Below are 19796 nucleotides of genomic sequence, written 5' to 3'. Positions count from 1 at the left end.
CGAGTGGCTGTACTGAAATCTCTTTCTTCTCTTTTGCGATAACGGTCGTATCTCAAAATGCGATCCATTCTACCATCCCGTTGAGATTTATGACTTGTTACTACCAAGCAAAAACCAGAAGTAATTGCAATCTGTTTAGCCCAATCAATCGCTTGTTGAGCATCTTCGAAGGGACCATCATGTACAAATATCCCAATGTTTAGCCCAATCAAATTTATAAAAAAAAAAAATTAAACAAAAAAATTAAAAATCCAATTTCCACATACAAAATTATAAAATAAATTTATTAACAAATATTTAAAACATAATTTCAAAAAACACATTTTTTTTTTACAATTTCAATTTATCAAATTTATAAACAAAAAAAACAAAAAAATTAAAAAAAAATCAAAAAAATTAGTGGCGCCTGGCTGGACCACCACCACCACGGCAGTGGCGCCTTGCCAAGACGCCGGCACCGTGGGAGTGGCGCCTAGCCTGGAAGCCACCACCACGGTTCTGGCGTCTTGGCCAAGCACCACCCCCACGGTGCCGGTGTCCTAGCCATGCGCCACCGCCATGGCACCGACGTCCTGGCCAGACGCCCCGACCATGACGGTGGTGGTCCATGCTCACGCCGCCGACGATGTTTTACCTCGTTTTACTGCGACGACGACGACTCTTCGGCGTCCCTGGGCTCCGGTCTCCCGCGGGGACCCAGTACGGCTCCACATTTTTCGATGTCAGAATTTTTCGTTTTTGGTAAGATTTCACAAATGGATAAAAGTGTCAAACCAAGTGCCTTTTTCGATTAGATTTTTCGATGTCAAAATTTTTCGTTTTTGGTAAGATTTCACAAATGGCCAAAAGTGTCAAACCGAGTATTTTAATTTTTCGATGTCATAATTTTTCGGTTTTGGTAATATTTCACAAATGGGCAAAAGTGTCAAACCAAGTATATTTTGTGAGTTTTATGTAGTAATTCGTGGGCGATGTTTAACAAGTATACGTTTACCTTTCTCTCTTTTCACCCTTTTCACCTACCTTTCTCTTTCACCCGTATACAACCCCCAAAATCAACCACCACCACCGTTTACCACCAAAATTCACTTCATCAATGGCGGATATTCGGAGAAAAATGTTATTGTTTAAACAATATGCTCAATTGAAAAAGGAAATCAAGGATTACCAGAAGGAAGAGAAGAAGGATCGTTTTAACGTGAAATTGATGGTCAAATCAAAAGAAGGAGATTTGGAATTCAGTCTGTTTAATCAACATAAACAGAGGATGAAAGTTATTTTGGACCTTCTGAAAGGAACAAAGGCAAATTTGATGATCCTATTATTCTATCTGATTCTAATTGTGTTGTTGTTGCAAGGGAATTGAAATCTAGTGGGGATTGGATGGGAAAACACTTTATTATCAAGAGGGTGAAATTGGTGTTAATAAATCTTTAATCAAGGGCATCCAACTGTTGCCAATTAGGTTGCCGGAACACAATGCAATTGAGGTTTGATATCATCTGTTTTCTTGATTGTTTTGATTTTCTATAGTTGTTTTGATTTTCGATAGTCGATTTGATTTTCCGTTGTTGGTTTGATTTTCTGTAGTTGATTTGATTTTCCGTATTTGTTTAATTTCTCTCATTTGTATACCTATTATTGGAGGTCTTAAATGTTCAAAATTCCTATTTCTTTTGTGTGAATGATGGTAATTGGTTAAATATTTCAATTGACCTAGGTTATTGAACTTCATGCCATTCAATTTACATGTAGTACACGTAATTTAGAGATGACAATATAATTTTGTAACACAATGGCCACCGTATCCTGGTAACACTATGATTGTTGCTATGATGAAAAAGGATTGGGCTTTAGGCTCCTCCTAGGTTGTAATATATACCCTGTTGATAAGCAATACAAGTTGAGGAAAATCCTTTACACCAAACTTGACATGGTATCGGAGCCCTAGCAGCCTAGCAAACCTATAACGTTTCAATTTTATTTTATTTTTTTCAATCTGTTTTATAGTGTGATCGCATCTTTTTGGCAGTGCTTGTCCCAAATTTCATAGGCAGTAAGTTTAATTTTCACAAACCTACTGTTACTCTCTAATAAACTTATAAAGTGATGGTTATTATGAGGATAAATTAAACGTTGATCTTATGTTATCCCAAGTTGCCCACTGTTGATTCTGTTTCTGATCTTTTCACTAGTCATTGTAACAATGGAATTTAGAAGGCCTGTCTATTTCCAAGATAAGTTAGTCTATTCAACATGGTCAATCTTTCAGGAATGTTGCATTATGGAAGATACTCAAGTGTAACTTAAATTACTAAAGAATTGGTCAATTATCGATAACATTTTTGGCTGCATAATCTTTTACATGAGATAATGGAATGTGGATACTTTTCAAGAGAAAATATATAATCAGTAACCTTTTATTTACGACATCAAGACACTATGGAACTTCTGAAATATTTGTTACCTTTATTTTACGACTGTTCTGTTTCATGGAAAGAAGTATTTAGTGTAAATCATGAAATATGATCCTGATATAATACTTGTCTTTGTTGCTGGAAAAGGTTGGACAAGGTTCCACTGAATCTTCTGCTGAGACTGGGAAAGGGAAGAGTAAGATATCAAAGAATGTTACACATGGCTATCATACAGCCAAGGGGAAATCAGCTCATCCTATGGAGGATTATGTTTTCGCTGAATTAAGCAGGTGGAAGATAATGAGCTCGGTCTGTTCGCTATATTTGATGGTCATGTGAGCCAAGATGTTCCTGATTATTTGAGATCTCATTTGTTCAACAACATATTGAAAGAGGTACTAACTGTTTCTTTGTATGGCTCAATAATAATCCATATACTGATGTTTTCTGTAGCGGTTTTACTGCTTTCTGATTTATGGTAGAATAGTGTTATGCTTAAATGAACCATATTGATCTGCTGTGTAATTAAGGAAATAAATTTATTGTTTGTGCTCAGCGCTTACTACTTGGTATTGACTATATTTCTTTCAATTCTTTCCACTTGACGTAAACAGCCTGATTTTTGGACTGAGACTGAGAATGCTGTCAGGAAAGCATATCGTATAACTGATAGTAAGATTTTGGAGAAATCTGCAGACTTGGGAAAAGGCGGTTCTACTGCTGTTACTGCCATTCTTATCAATTGTCAGAAGCTGGTGGTGGCGAACCTTGGGGACTCTAGGGCAGTCATTAGCCGGAATGGAAAGGCAAAACAGCTATCTGTCGATCATGAACCAGATAGCAAAAGGAAAGATATTGAGGACAGGGGTGGTTTTGTCACCAAGTTCCCCGGTACGTCATTATATGGTTACTATGAATATGATCTATCACAAAGTTCCTCTTAGAGTGATGTGTATTCTACCCTTCGTTTAAGCTATTACACGACTAATTGCTACAGCAGTAAGATCATAGTGTTATTATATGCTTATGTCCTGTTTAACATAAACCGTATGATTGTTTCAGGGGACGTGGCACGTGTTGATGGGCAACTTGCAGTGGCAAGAGCATTTGGTGACAAGACCATGAAAGAGCATCTAAGCTCAGAGCCACATATTACAATTGAGATGATAGATGAAGATACAGACTTCATTCTCTTGGCTAGCGATGGAATATGGCATGTTAGTCCCCAAGTTCTAATTCTAGTTCATATTATCCTCTTCAGCCCTTACAAAACTAGGCCGTCTTTTCTTCTTCTTTATTTCAGGGATGGGAACACAATGGTTAGGTTCATAATATTTTGGATTGACACTAATGTTTCTAATGATTTGTATGTAATGAACAACCAAGAAGCAGTGGACTGCATTAAGAATGTGAAAGATGCTCGAGAAGCTGCAAAGGCTTTGATCGAGGAAGCTCTGCACAGGAATAGCACCGATGACATTTCTGTAGTAGTTATGAGATTCCAATGAACTTTTCCAACATTGTAAGTGTGAAAACTCACATTTGCTAGATGCATTGGATGGTTAATTTCTTGCTTGTTTTTGTATTTATTTGTAATCTTGTTAGTTGATTAAAAGCTGTAAACATTAGTGATGTTTTGGAGTTTCTGTTTGTGAACAATCACAACCTTTTTTGTTTTGCAATGGACTTGCGAGTGGTTATGGAATATGTCATAATATCCATTTCTTAGAAGAACAATACTTCCAAGCAAGGCTTTTCTACTAGGTATTTGTGGGCGTGTTAGGTTTATGGGTATTCTGAGCTTCAGCTGCGTAAGAGTTTGAGCCATTTTCCATTTATCTGTTTTGTGTGTTGAGCTTCAGATCTTTAAAATAATATGGAGTATAATGGAATATCTAAGTATCAGTTGGGTAAGGCCGAAAGTGGGAGGAGAGGGGGGGTACTATAGAACAATTTAAGGCCTTGTGCGCTCAAGTTTTTGGGTCTTGTTAGTCTGAAGTCAGGACTCGGGAATTTAATTCACTGGCAGATGACTTATAATTGCAAGCTCCTGAATTAGTATATGGTTTCTAATAATTTGGTTTTTTTTTTTTTTCAGAGTATAGTTGATTCTGAAGGTTTACAAGAGATCCGCAGGTTGGCTGGACATGGGAAGCTGAATGTGCCTGTCGAAAAGACATTCCCAATAGTACAAGTGAGAGAAGCCCATGAGGCCAAAGAAAAAAGGATTGTTCCTGGAAAAGTAGTGCTTGAATTTGACTGATTGCTCATGGTCATTTCTATAGCTTTGTACTGCTTTCCCCCCCCCCCCCCCCCCCCCCCCCCCCCCCCCCCCCCCCCCCTTCCTGAGTAAGCAAAAAGAACCAAATGAAAATTTACACTGCGGACCTTGATTTCTATAAGTTCTATGAAAAAGTACACATCCAAGTGAACTTTGTACATTCTGAACCAAATGTAAATAATACTTGTGTTGGTGTGTCAAACTAGTGAGATCAGAGAAGGCATTTGCTAGAATAGTAAAGGTAGTTTTCTGTCTGTATTCTTTTGGCAGATCATAATAACTGAATATAAAGCAGTTGGTAGTACTATAAATTGGATCAATATATAATTTTTCATCACTATTCTACTTAAGTTCTTGTTTAGAATCTTACAACTGTTCACAATTTAAGGAACTATTTTAAAATATTCACACTATAGGAGGGGGAAAATTCAAGAATTGTCCATTTTGATTCGTCTAAATTAACAATATCAAACTTTTACAATTATAATTTTTACTAACAGTAATTAAAGATTTGAAAATCAAATAAGTACATTGGCTAAAATCTACAATCGAAAAAGGAAAAAAATTTAGAAATAGAGAAAGTAATATTTTATTTACTTTAGGAAATTTTGTATTTTACCACTTCTAAATACACACATTTTGAAATACACACATTTTGAAATAAATAAATACACACATTTTGAAATTACCACCCAAATATAAATTTATTTTAAATTACTACCCATTAAATTAAATAAATGTTTAAATCACCACCTTTTGTCACTTTTCGGTCATTTTTTCCGGCTGTGGGGCCCACTTTTTATTTCCTTCCTTTTTTATCTTCTATTCTCTCAATTTCCCTCTCTTGCTATTCTATTCCTACTTTACTCTACTTTTCCATTTAATTTCTTCATCTTCCAACATTAATTCATTGTCAATTGTTCAAGCTCCCCACCATTAATGAAACCAAACCCTATAATTTTTGGAAAAGGGAAAAGAGGAAGGACAAGTCGTCATCTTTGGTGGTTGAGAGGGGACCAAAAGGTGGGTACCTTTGCTGACATTGCATTGAACATTAAAGCTGATAAAGGTAAGCACTTTTGAAATTATATGAAGAACCCTAATTTCATAATACCCCCAAATTAATTTTTCCAGGAACCATAAATTATGAAGAAACCCCAATTTAATTGTACTAGGAACCTTAATTTAAAAAAAAATCTAAATAATTGTACCAGGAACTCTAATTTCATAAAATCCATAATTTAATTGTACAAGAAACCCTAATTTCATAAAAACATCCCAATTTAGTTGTACCAGGAACCCTAATTTTAGAAAACCCACCAATTTAATTGTTCTCAGAAACACTAATTTCACAATGAATTGAGCTTTAATTTACCTGAGTGTGACTTTAGTGTCTGCACTTGTGTGGGTGAATTCTTCAACTTAAAGCTTGCAAAATTTCTCGGAATTTGAAGGTAATTGATTTCGAAATTGTGGAGGAGTTTGAAGAGTAGTTTTGTAAAACAAAATTGAGGGCAAAAAATTGAATAAGGTCAAACTAGCTGTTAATAGCCGTTATGTGGGCCTCACAATCGAAAATATGACTAGAAATAGGTAAAATGTGACGATTTAAATATTTATTTAATTTAATGGATGATAATTTAAAAAAAAAATTTAGGTGGATGTGTGTATTTGGTGGGTGGTAACATACAAATTTTACTTTTATTTTAATCAAAGAAATTAGGAAAAACTGGTCCTAATAATGCCAACATGGTTGATATTCTTTAAATGATCTCATCTTTCGATCATTCTAGAATAATCCCAACTTTGAGGTGCATTTTCTTCGAACAGTATTATACCAAGTCACTTGGCACGTGTCAAGCCGTGATTGGCCAAATTTTACAAAAAAAAAAATCAAAAAAACCCTAGCCCCTCCCCTTCCTTAACCGGACCAACCTAGCCCCACCATAAAACTTTCTTCCCCTTCCTCACCTCCTCGAAACCTCCCGATCACCTTTCCCCCACTTCGAAACCCCCCATTTCCCTTCCCCACCCCGGGAAACAGCCCCCTCCCTTCCCTAACCCTCGAAACCACCCCCCCCCCACTTGTTTTTGGGGTGGGGGAAGGGACGGATGGGGTCGTTTAACAGGTTAGGAAAACAAAGGGAGCATTTTCCGAGGTGGGGGAAGGGGAGAGGTTTCGGGGGTGAGGGAAGGAAAGGGGTGGTTTCAAGGGTTGGGGTGGGGCGGTCGGACGATTTTGGGCTTAGGGTGGTCGGTTAGGGGAAAGGGTTGGCTGGGGTCAAGGATGGGAGTGGGGGGCAGTTCTTTTTAATGATATTTTGTTTTTTCTTTGTTTAATTTTTTAACCAATTATTACGACATCTGACATTTTTTCCTTAAAAAAAAAATAACCCTTTCTATAAGTCACTGGTCATTGAGACTATTAAAAGAAAATGCACTCCAAAGTTAGGATTATTCCAGAATAATTGAAAATTAAGATTATCGAAAGAAAATCAGCCGAAGTTGGAAATATTAAAACCAATTTCTCCAGGAAATTATTAATAAAGCAGATGTTTAAGCTATTAGTTAATTGACTATTATGAGAGTAAATAATAAATAATCTGAACAACTAGGACGACTAATGCGTGAGATGCATTATCTAACCATAAACCCGGGATATTTGACATCATATCACAAATAGTTGTTGTTAGCATTAAATCATTAATGATGGAAAATATGTAAACAAATATTTTTTAAGGTATAAATTTCCGTACACTATTCTTAAGAGTTCCCAAAAATAGGCAAACAACATTAATGAGAGGTTGTCCAAACACTATTCATAAGAATTATTTCAAAGTTTTTAAAAGGTAGGGAAATAATGAAATCAACCAAAGGAAGAAAATTCAAAAATATTATGTCTCATTTTACTTCTTTTATTTTATCAATAGTAGGGACAAAGAGAATCGATAAAAATTGTCTTGTTAATGAAAAAGTAGGGAACCGTAGAGAGGGGGAAGATTGACGGGAAATTTGACATGATAAATTTATTGCATGCGAAACTAAATAAAATGGCAATCGTTTATTCGTCTACAAGTAAGGCCCTATTCTTTTGAGTTGTATCTTTCTGTTCTGCTTTGCTCTGATGACATCTACTCTGCTCAACTCTTCTCTACTCTTAATTAATAATTTATAATTATTAATATAATAATTATTAATATAATTTATAATAATAATAATTATTATTATCATTCCTAATTCTTCTCTAACACCTACTATCTGTTTTGAAGCTCAAAAGAATATGATCTAAGGAATAAGTAAATTCAAAGGGAAACGCATTTGAAAGAGAGAGAGAAAGATTAATATAGAGAGAAATATGGAAGAATTGAAAGAAACTTGAGAAAAAAAATCAGAAAATAGAGGAAGTTAGTCAAATAAATGAGAGAGAGAGAGAGGAAAAAAAAAAAAGAGGAAGTATGAGGTAAAGTTGGTATGTGGTCAGTTCTATTACTTTTTTTTTTTTTTGAAGGAAGTACTTCTATTACTTCGTAATACTTTTTGTTATTAAACTATTTGTTAAGATTTAGCCTCCTCTCTCTCTCTCTCTCTTCTCTCTCCTAAAACTCTAGCCTTCGTTGTTAATTTTGAAAGGGCTTTAATCAGATTTCATCGGTGAAAAGCCTCAATCGTTGTTTTTATAAAAAAAAAAATAATAAAAATAAAAATAAAAAAAAAATAAAAATTCTTAGGCTACAATAATGTCTTCCTGAAAATAAAGGGTTTATCTCCTTCAAAAGACTATTTTTTTTATCTCCTTTGAAAGATAAGGTTTTTCGAACTCGTTTGAAAGATAAGATTTTATTTACGTTTGATAGGGTTTTCAATTTTACATATATAGCTATGATTGATTATTGCTCGGATTCGAGGGTTACAAAATCATCACAAGAATTTTGTTCCTCACAAGATTAAGAATTAAGCGTCGACGAATCCACTCAAAAAAGTAGTTAGAGACAACGAAACGAGAATATGCCGAAATGTTTGGATTCTTAGCACTTCCCTGATTAATTCTTGTTTGATTTTGTTAAATCTGTTTTCATTATCGCCAATTGTCAATTGTAGATGTCGTGTGACTTTAACTAATGAAATATACTTCATCCATTTATATTTACTTACAACGCATCACTTTGATACGCAATTTAAAAAAGATTTTAGACTAGGTAAATTGACAAATTGATTGAAATAATTTTACCATCTATAAAAAGAAAGTGTTCAATTGTTATGATACAAATTTAATTGCTGAATTTGGAGTAAACACATAATATCCTTTGTATAATAGCATACAATCAATTCAAAATTAGTATGTGAATAGTACAAGAGTCAAAAATAATGCACTTTAATACATATTGAGGAAGTATCATTATATTGATCTCTACCTTTTAAAAAGTATAAGAAAACTCTTATGAATAGTGCGTGGACATTTATATCCATAAAAATGTTCTTTTACATATACCCCCATTGAATTCAAAAACCCTAAAATTGTCTTTTGAATTACCAAAATTGATTAATTATTTGTGTTTATTTCAATATTTAAAACATTTTTTAGATTCTCCATTTTTTACACTCCGTTTTTTACCAAGTGTATAATTATATGATGACTTGTTTAATTTATTCAATCTGTCTCATCAATAAGTAATTAAAAATTACTATGCAAATAGATATAATAAAATACCATGCAAATATGCATAAGGCATAAAGGCCACCAATAGTAATTCTCCTTAAAGGGCTAGCTATCTACGCGCATCGCGGGCGTAACAATCCGAGTTACCGTATAAGTGAATAAATATTGATTTGAATCCCAAAAAAAAAAAGAATAAATATTGATGACAAACAAGTGAATTTATAGAGAACTACAAGGAATCATAATATATACTCCGTAGCTTTATTTAAGACCACTATAACAAATTAACAATAACACCAATTGCAAATCCGAAATAAAATGATATAATATGTTGGATCAGTAAGTCCTATAAAATTCAAAATCAAACAAGGAAATCATGTTAAGAATCTGAACTTTTTCCAAATTGGGTCAAAGACCATATTTGGAAGGTAACCAATTAAACACAATTTAAAAATCTTAAGGATCCTCAGAAGCTTCAACAGAGTTAGAGGCTCTCATCATGGGCAAGTCCAATAGCATTCTCATTGGCCCTTGGAGTGTAGTCCTTGCACATGTCACACCTATAGCCAACGATAAACAAAAATGATCAGTCGTATTATAAACTACACATAATTTTATGTTTTTAAGATGTCAATTACATTTGCCGGTTAAAATTTCAAGAACTGTACTTAAGATATATGATTGAATTTTATCTACATTGTTGCCCTCTTATTACACTTTTTTTGGGTGATTGAAATACTATCAGTTTAGCACTTTTATTTGCTGCATTTAAAGTAAATACGAATTATATACCTGAAGATTGAAGCAACATAATTCCAATAAGGAGGACCATGAAGTACATCATCGAAGCCCTTTCCATGTGTATTATTTGATACAACCACGTACAATAATATGACAAGAAAAAAACTTTTAGGTAGTGATATTGCGATTAGTGTTGAATGATGGCTTCTAAGGTAAACTTCGTCCAATATATATATTATATCAGCAAACTACATGCATTAGCCTAGGCTCCAAATAGATTATTGTTCTTGCACGTTCATGCCTTCAATTCGTTGTAAGCTCTTTCCATGTAATGATGGCTTCCATTGACTTGACTTATTTAACAATTATCATCGTGCAAACTGTTAAGGTGTATTCGTAATTTAAAAGGGTTGAGGTTTGAGGGATGTATTTCCTCCGCTTTTTTAAAGTGCTATATAGGGACATGATATACATACTGATGCAAAACTTTGACTAATAATATCTTTATTCATCATAAGCTATAAATATAACAATTGAATATTAATTATCTACACATTAAGACGATTCTAACAAATATCCACAAGACTATATTTTTTCTTATATATAATTCACAAACATTGGTCAAAGTATATTTAGTAAATAGTCCCAAAACCCCCAATGAGATACTTAAAAAAATGGAAAGAGTACAATTTTTTAAAAAAGGGAAAAAGGAAATTCAACTTTCATACAATTGATAGTTTGATACAAACATATCTAGTAATATCGAGAGTCCAGACCACTAAACTCCTAGGTGCCAATTGAACATAAAGCCCTCCCAACAATTGTTGTTGCATTTTTAACTCTCAAAGAAAAAAATAAATAAATAAATCTAGAACAACTCTTAGGGTAGTGTTAAAGTTGTAAAATACAGGTACTTTGATTGGAGATTCTCAAGTCCATTAGACTCTGGCAATTTAAAATTGTCAGATCAAGTCCCAATAAGTAATAACCGAGGTTGTAAGATCTATCCTCATTTGACGCACTTTTGGGTAGGAATTTTCTTACCCTTTCACTGTACTTTTAAGGGATCTTGCTCCCCAAATCAGGCTATGTTGACTTGTGCAAGGTTTTGGTTCGAAAGTACATCTTCTTCTTAATTATCTACAAAAAAATTAAAAAAATAAATAAATAAAATCTCTAACATAATATTATAATATTAAGTAGTATATTCGTTTTATCTTTTATTTGATAAAAAAATCTTTCGTGTGATCTCGAAATAAATCCTACGTAAGCTAAATTTGTCCTAAAAACACAAAGAAACAATCGGATGTCAAATACGTGTTCAGCAAAAAATAAGCTGGCAGCACTAATCCGAAGTGGTGATTTAAATCAACATCTAAATTCTCAAGTAAAGTTCATACTTCATAGCACGAATGGAGAGAAAAAAAATAAGAATTATCTCATGCTGAAGTCACCTTTGTTTGACATCTTAAACCATATCTATTGATAACAGCTCCGCAATTCCAATAACTGAATATCAGAAAACAAGCTTTAGCAATATCGTAGAACCTAATATTGGCACACAAATACTTGTACTATATATTCCCTGCTTCTTCCAGAAATCCTCACACTTAAAATCCAAAGATACAATACACAGGCGCTATGCTTAACGGGGAATGTCCTTTGCACGAACATTCAGCTACATGGGGTGAAATGAGCGCATTCAGCTACATAGAGTAAAATGAGCACATTCAGCTACATGGGGTAAAATGAGCGCATTCAGCTACATGGTGTAAAATGAGCGCATTCAGCTACATGGTGTAAAATGAGCACATTCAGCTACATGGGGTAACATGAGCACTTGATATACGTATGATAGTATGACAAGGTACCTCTCACCTCTGGCAAGTACATAGAAGCGACACTATCAGTAAACAAACAGGCAAAGAAATAGACACCTACTCCATAGTTAAGAGCTATCCAAAAATCCGCAAAACATCACTTGATATTCTGGAACATCCTTAATCATCATGTATGGTAGGCTGTAGGCCTGTAGCTGCTTGCCTCCTACTGTAACAATTTTACAAATATTCGGCTTTAAGAAGATTAAAATAAATGTTGCAAAATAGAAACTTCAAGCTTCCATTTCCAGACCAGGCATAAATATCTGCAGACACAGTACCTAGGAAATTATAATTAAAGGACCCCCATACACTGATATTCCCCCAAAATTTAACAAAGATAACACAAATCCTTCTTCGTCTTCATCTCCATCTCCATCTGATAATGATCAACCTCCATTCGCTTCTATTTTGATGAATCGGAGATTAGAATTAGTTCTTTTTTTATGTGGGGGGAAGGTTGGAGGGGGGGTTTGGAACGGGGGAGTCCTAAATGCTTCAGTCCTTCAAATGACTAATAATTAAGGACATGCTTGGATTGAAAGTAATGTATAAGGAGGGGGAATAGGAACCAAACTAAAGAAAATGAAAGTAAATATAAAGAAGGATGAAATATTGATGGAGTAATTGTAAAAAAAAAAAAGATTATGCAGGGATGGTGTAGATGTAACAAAAAGGGCACTATTACTCTCAAATTGGGGGTAAATAGTAATCCTAGAGGGTAATAATTCCTCCATCTCTCTTTTTTCCTCAAGTGTCGAGTCACAACTACCTTGTATTTCATTTGTAAACAACTTATCTCCTATATCATCACTACTAATCACTTATGTTTTTCCTAGTTTGACTTTTATTACTCCCTTAACTCATTAACCCAATTTTAGCATAGCCTAAGCTTCAATTTTTCCAGAATTTCTACTGCATGGTAGTATGGTACCAACACATTTCTCTGCCCGTATATGCAGGATTCAGTGGCATATTATTATGGGATAACCATAAAAATAAGAACTTTCAATTTGACATAGTCCAAAATATGAGCCTGTAGTCAAGATTTCAAGATGAACCGCTTGGCAATTAAAAAATTCAGTATCCTCCACTATTTCACAATCATAATTTGTTCGGTCAAGAAAATTTTGGGTGTATGAACAGAATTACGTAGTATAAAATAAGTATTCCATACCTCATCAACATGAAAAATTCTTTCATCTTATGATATAAATGACCTACAAAATTTCCTAAGGACTTCTGAAACAGTACCAGGCTTCCAGCTTCTTCAAATGGAATTTTGGCAAGGATTGCCGAAATATCAACCTCATGTTTTAGATTGATTCTGGTGAGAGATATACTAGGTAAGCTAGAGCTATTTACAATAGACGGACATGAAAATGAATATGTGAACACTGGGCAAGTGGGCATCATATGCACTTCCACCGGGATGGAGCATATACGGAAAACTCAGAATAGCTGGTAACATTGCTGATCCATTGGTTAAACCATGTCACTGCTTCAGATGTGGATTGAAGTTGTAAGAAGCCTGGAAGAAGGGAGCTTTGATCCATAACAAGCAAATTTGGAAATAGAGCATAAGCCGATAGTACAAGGTAACTTGCTGATTTAAAGTGATAATGTATCTTAATAATTATACTGCCAAAAGTAGCATGCAAACCACTTTGAAAAGAAATGTATCTTAGACACATCACAAGTCTGAGGAATCACACAAAGCATTATAAAATTAGACACCTGATCAAGCATTCTAAAAAGTAGTAAAGGTTAATAATCCTACCAAGTTCTCAAATAAATCATAGCAAATATTATATATGTGATATGTAATGGTAGTTCTCCAATTGCAGAATAAATGGCTGCAAGTTCTGCCTTTGATCATCAATATATAGCCAGTTGTAGCTGAGCTCTAGACCGGTTAGCCACATCAACTTTTCTCGTGTATATTTCTATAATTCTATGCATTCTTGTTCAGGCTCAAGTAACATCTTATCCCTAGTTGTTTCAGGCTTGCCCATTTCATCCCATATTCCCTTTTTTAACACCTTCTTTGTCACAACATGGAGGTCTTCCCATATCTTAGTCAACATTCAAGATAATATTAATATTGCAGCATCACGCAAGGGCAGAATCTTCTTTTTATCCAGTAAATTAGGGCTAAATGGTCACTCACTGTTCAAAACAAACAGTAGAACAAGCTAGGCATACACATGGACTTAAGAAAATGTTTGCTATTTCAATGGTAAGACATAAAATGTCTGCTTGTATATAACAAGAGAGAACATAACTGTCTATAACCGCCATTAGAAAGTAAAGCAGGTAAAAAGGAAAAAAAATTGTACATGTGGTGTGTTGTGTTGTGAAATATCAGAAAGATAGACATATAAATTCAGATAATTTCAAGAGATGAATAGAATAACAGATTATAAAGAACACATTGCAAAACAATAAAGAAAATAACCAACTGCCTGCTCATTAAAATACGAAAGAGAAAAGATTACAGATATTAACATTACAAGCATATATAATATGATTTGTGGACAACAGAATATAAAGAATCAACATAAAATCCAAACACTTCAAATAGAAGGTATATTACAAACGTCAAGGGCAAGAGTGCAAGACCAACTACAGTTTTTTCTTGGTAAAATCTTGTATGAGAACATTGAATTTTTACTTTTCTGAAGGTAGCTTTTTATTGTCTTGCAATAAATTAGCAAGAAGCGCTCTTCTAGTAATAGTCCGTAAAACTCTAACTCATATACTCTTGCACTCAAGCAAACACAGCGAAAAATCATTACCCTCCTAGGTAAGAAAATTCACATTTTCAACAAACCCAACCATAACAAGTTTGACTTCCCATTGATGCCATTATTGCATTGTTTGCAATAAACCTGATTCGGTCTTTATCAAGAAAGTCACTTCAATGTCAATATACCATGAGAAAAGAAGGGAAAAAAAAAAAAAGAATAAGAACTGAAGCCAAGTAGAAATCCTATACGTTTTACCAAGATTTCTCTAAAGTACAAGTAATCTAACTAAGACATATAAAAACCATACAGCTTACACTAACCTATTATCTTGTCAATGATATCAGGAAACTAATCAGAATATCTAATATCCTCAGATCTCCAACATCAAGGATATGGGAAACATAGTAGTTAGCCTTGGCCAAATCTGATTTAGATAGAAGAGTGTTCCTTCTATCCTTTGCACTTTTGCAGTACGTGCAACATTGGATTTCCCAATAGCTTAATATACAAAAAGGGGAGAAAACTAAGATAATTTTCATAATTTCTTTTAAAACATTTGGACCATGTAACCCTATCCATATTCACAGAGTGTTCTTGCAGGGAGCGTCCTAGTATTAGACAAAATTATACCCGGCTTGCCAAAAGGGAATAAAAACATTGCTCTTAACAAAGTCTCGATGAACTTTGATTCACCATGTCCATAGATTGGACAGCTAGACCTATACAAGGTTGATTAATGATATACATCATTTGCTTACAGCAATCAATAGCTTCATCCAACCATAAAAGTTCTGACTACAGTATGGCTATTGGGCCTACTGATTCGTTTGGATATGTGCCCTTATTACAACATCTACAAGATCTCTTCCAAGAGAAAGAGAATTTTCACTTACGAATAACAAAAACAAGGGAAATGTTAAATAGACACATAAAGCAAATTGGAGTAGTTAGAACAAAACTGCCTAATTTTGTTCAACCAATATATATTCATTGGACACATAAAGTGCATAAATTTGACAAGTGAAGCATTCACAATGATTCCCAAAATACAATTTGTTAGCTTGCAAGGCATGGGAAATCACTAGGAAAGTGAACAAAGAAGGTAGGAGAAATTACCAGAGGAATAATGTTGGAAACTCCTTAGCCCTCACCAGAAGCCATAAATAGCTCATTCCAAAATGGCTTGTACTCCTTAAGGAATTGCATACATCTATTGGGCAGAAAAACCATATAACTTTCCCTTTCTTTGCTCCTGTTTTGACTCCCACATCTTTACAAGTTTAGCTATGTATGTATCTTTCGCACCTTGACCATATATGTAAACACAGTCATGAAGACACTATTGAACACCTTGATAGGTAAAAGACTTGTAAGAGCATATTTCTGAATCATCTGTTACTATCTTGATTCCCCATTTGAAAGTTTCTTGGCTTTCTTCCACAAGTTATGATATAGTTTGGTGCTTTGGTCACCTAGAAGAAACCACTGATCAACACAATACCTGATAAGGAAAGAATTTCAGTTACATACTCCAAAAACAGAAAGTACTATTAAAAACTTAGCAAATAACAACATAGGAAACAATACAGCAACTCCTTGCTGCCATTGAAGCTAACAAGGAGTAAAAATTCCATTTTTGACACAAAAAAGTAACAATTCTTAAACGAAATAGAACATGCAAATTTGTACATAAGATTCAATCAGAAATATACATTTAAGACATATATACTAGTAATACTACCATAGTCATTCATACTATTGACATACTACACTACCGAAATGTGATTTTACCTAAAAATTAATACGAGTAGCACCTATTGACTCGTGGTTTTATCACAAATTTAGCCATGGAGCTAGATGAGTAATTGAGTATGACACAACAACAATTCCTTACCGCATACAAAATACTCCATAACAAATTAAACGAATTTAAGCTTTAAAACAAAGTAAAAAAACTTTAAGCATACCAATTGTTCGTAGAGATCCCAGAAAATGACTATTATAAAAAATGAATAAATAAATAAATACGTAGTAACTAAAATAAAATAAAAAAATGTCTTCTTCTAGGTTTGATACAGTGAAAACAGCAAAGCTCACAAAGACACAAGGACAGGACCGTTTTGACGGTGGTCAAAGTACTACACCATAAAATTTACTCTAGACTTTGAATAATTTTCTATTAAATAAAAGAGAACATCTTTATAACTTCAAATCATTTCGTAATAACTGTACTGAGTTAGGTAGTACAATAATTTATATTACCTACACCAGTATAGAAGGTAGTTGAGCTAGAAAGCTTGAATGAACACAGAGCAACATTACTTATATCCTGTCATTCTTTCCCAGAACAGGGTATCCCTGTCCAATTTCGACATGCTGCATTGAAATGCCAGGATACAAAAGTCACTCAGCTCAATGGGAGGTCAATTTAGGTCTTGCATGTGCTTGTAAACATTCTTTGAGATTAGCTTTCTTTCCAACAAGTGATTCCAAAAGACCTCTATTAAGTTGCTCTTGCTTGCTTTTGAAACACTAAAACATTTATATATTCTTAATGTTACACTTAACCTCCTCTTGTACATCTCATCTAATAACTCTGAGGTCTCCCTTCTCTTCCCTTCTTTAAAGTAGGCAAATGCCAAGCTAGTGTATACAAGACTGTCTCCCTTCATTCCCTTCTCTTCCATACAATCAAAAATTCTTTTAGCCCATTCAGTTCTGTCTTTTTTACACAGACTTCTAATAAGAGCTCGATACACTGAGATGTCAACAAATAGACCTCTCTTTGCAAGCTCATTTGGCAGTCTTGCTACTGCCTCTTCATTATCCAGGTGACAGTAAACATCTACAATCCAAGAATAAGTGCAAAAACTTGGAGAATAACCCGCATCAAGCATATCAAAAAGCAGCTCTTTTGCTTTATCTATCTCTTTAGCGTTGCAGAAACCATGTATAAGTGCCTTAAAAGTATATTGGTCAACCTTCAACCCACCCTCTAACATCTTGTTTCTGACTTTTAAGGCAGATTCCAGGTCTCCTATCTTGCAATAAGCATTTATCAATGTATTGCAAGTAACATTATCAGGCTCTACCTTCTTCTCGCTCATCTCATTCAAAAGCTTGTTTGCATCCCGTATCCTCCCTTGTTCACAAAGTTTGCGTAGAATCGAATTATAAGTAACAACTGATGGATAGACACCTTTAGCCTCCATTACTTGGCACAACCTCAATGCTTCCTCTAGGTCATTTGCTCGACAATATCCATCAACCAAAGTGGTATATGTCACAAGGTTAGGTTTTGCACCCTTGATATCATTAAAAAGCCTCAAAGCCTCCCTCATCCTACCTTCCCGACAAAATCCAAATAATAGGCAATTATAAGTCACAATATCGGGTGCCACACCAGCATTTTCCATCCTGTATTGAACAGACAAAGCTTCATAGTGTTTACCATTCTTCACATACAAAGAAATCAGTGTATTATAGGTGAAAAGATCAGGCAATATACACTTCAATTCCAACTCATGCAACAATTGTTCCGCCTTTTCCACATCCTTAGACTTGCAACAACCATGAAGCAACACATTATACACATGAATATTAGGATCAATCCCAAGTTTCAACATTTTATTGTACATTTTCCACATGGTAGCAGTCAACCCCAACTTCACTAAAGAACTCAAAAGTACAGTACAAGCATGTAAATGAGGTTTAATCCTATCAATTTTCATGTACTCAAACACTTGAATAGCATCCTGGGTCATCTTAGAATCAGCATAATATATCACTAACCAACTCAAAATTTGCGAACTCGAACCCGGTTCATGTTGGGCACCCACAAGGGCATGCAGAACAGTGGGGGATGATAAATAATTCTTAAGAGCAATTTTCTGAAGCAAATTCTGTGCAATTCTAAAATGGTTGTGTTTTGTCAGCAAATGAATCATAGACCAAGTAAATTCAAGGGAATGCTTATACCCAGGAATCTTTTCAACCCATTCATAAAATACCCATGAATCATAATAATCTAATGAAAGATGTGATAATATTTTCTCAACTTTTACTGAACTCAAATTAGAACCAATTTGGGGTTTTAAAAATTGGTTCCAATTACCCTTTAATACAACTGCACATAGAATTTTAATGGATTTAGTTTCCCTAGAAACAGAAGACGCTAAATTGGGCATGATTGACTTACAATTGCAATGTATCCAATTGAAAAAAAGCTCCTTTGCTTTTAATTGAAGGAGAAGTGATTTGTTCTATGAAAGAGAGGTATTGAAAATTTTTGAAGCTTGCTCTCTTTTTTCTTCTCTTAGGCTTTTTGTCAAACAGTTGGTGTGCAAGTGTTTTTCTGTTTTGGATTTTGGCGTGAAGGTGAGCAGCAGAGTGCGTTTTTGAACAAAAACGAAGTGACCGGATTTTACGGGTCGAGCTAGGCTGATAAGTGGTTCAACGTTGAATATTTGGTTGAGGCCTTAAAGGAACACAAATTTATAGTGCGTGTACCATATAAGAAATTAGATGGGAAAAAAAATAGAAATTAACCCATGCTGCCATCAATCTAAAATCACCCAAAAAAAACATCAGTCATGTGTATTAGGAGTTGTGAACCTAATAATACAGGTAAAATATTTACTAAAAGCATGAGAAAGAAAGAAGATAAAAAAAAATAAAAAAATAAAAAAAAAAAATGAGCAAATTTAGGAGGAATTTTTCCCACAAAAAAATAAATAAATAAATTAAGAGCAGTTTTATTTTTTTAATGGGGAGTGTGAGCAATTGAAGATATAATTTTATGTGGAAGAAGTGGAACAATTATTATAGGGTAATCATGATAGGTAATTTTTTTAAGAAAAAAATCTTAATTTTTAATTGTAGATGAGAGAGGTAATTTCCTAAAAAAAAAATAAGAGATGTAATTTTGCAAATTGAGAAGGGCATTTTGGGAAAGAGCAAATTTATTACCCAAGAACCCCTTTCTCTTTATATAGTACTGTAGATTAGAGCGTTATTGTAGTAGTCATTGTAATTTAGGGTGATTTGTGTTTCGAATTGTTCTTTAAACTC

At 34.2% G+C, this 19796-nt stretch overlaps 1 protein-coding gene and 1 pseudogene across 1 annotated transcript; one reads left to right on the top strand and one right to left on the bottom strand.

The window, feature by feature from the left end:
- Positions 1-1096: 1096 nt before the first annotated feature.
- LOC110737484 lies at positions 1097-4900 on the top strand (annotated as a pseudogene).
- An 8865-nt stretch (positions 4901-13765) lies between these two features.
- On the bottom strand, positions 13766-19385 carry LOC110737728 (pentatricopeptide repeat-containing protein At5g38730-like). Its single transcript, XM_021918058.1, has 2 exons — positions 16989-19385; positions 13766-16227 (listed from the first exon to the last, which is right to left on the bottom strand). The coding sequence occupies exon 1, from the start codon at positions 18911-18913 to the stop codon at positions 17150-17152; it is 1764 nt and encodes a 587-aa protein (XP_021773750.1). The 5' UTR covers positions 18914-19385; the 3' UTR covers positions 13766-16227; positions 16989-17149.
- Positions 19386-19796: the final 411 nt, after the last annotated feature.

This window comes from Chenopodium quinoa, unplaced genomic scaffold (genome assembly GCF_001683475.1).
Source record: "Chenopodium quinoa cultivar QQ74 unplaced genomic scaffold, ASM168347v1, whole genome shotgun sequence".
Classification (NCBI taxonomy): domain Eukaryota; kingdom Viridiplantae; phylum Streptophyta; class Magnoliopsida; order Caryophyllales; family Amaranthaceae; genus Chenopodium; species Chenopodium quinoa.
Note: the sequence above shows the minus strand (reverse complement) of the source record. Positions and strands in the feature narration are given on the sequence as shown.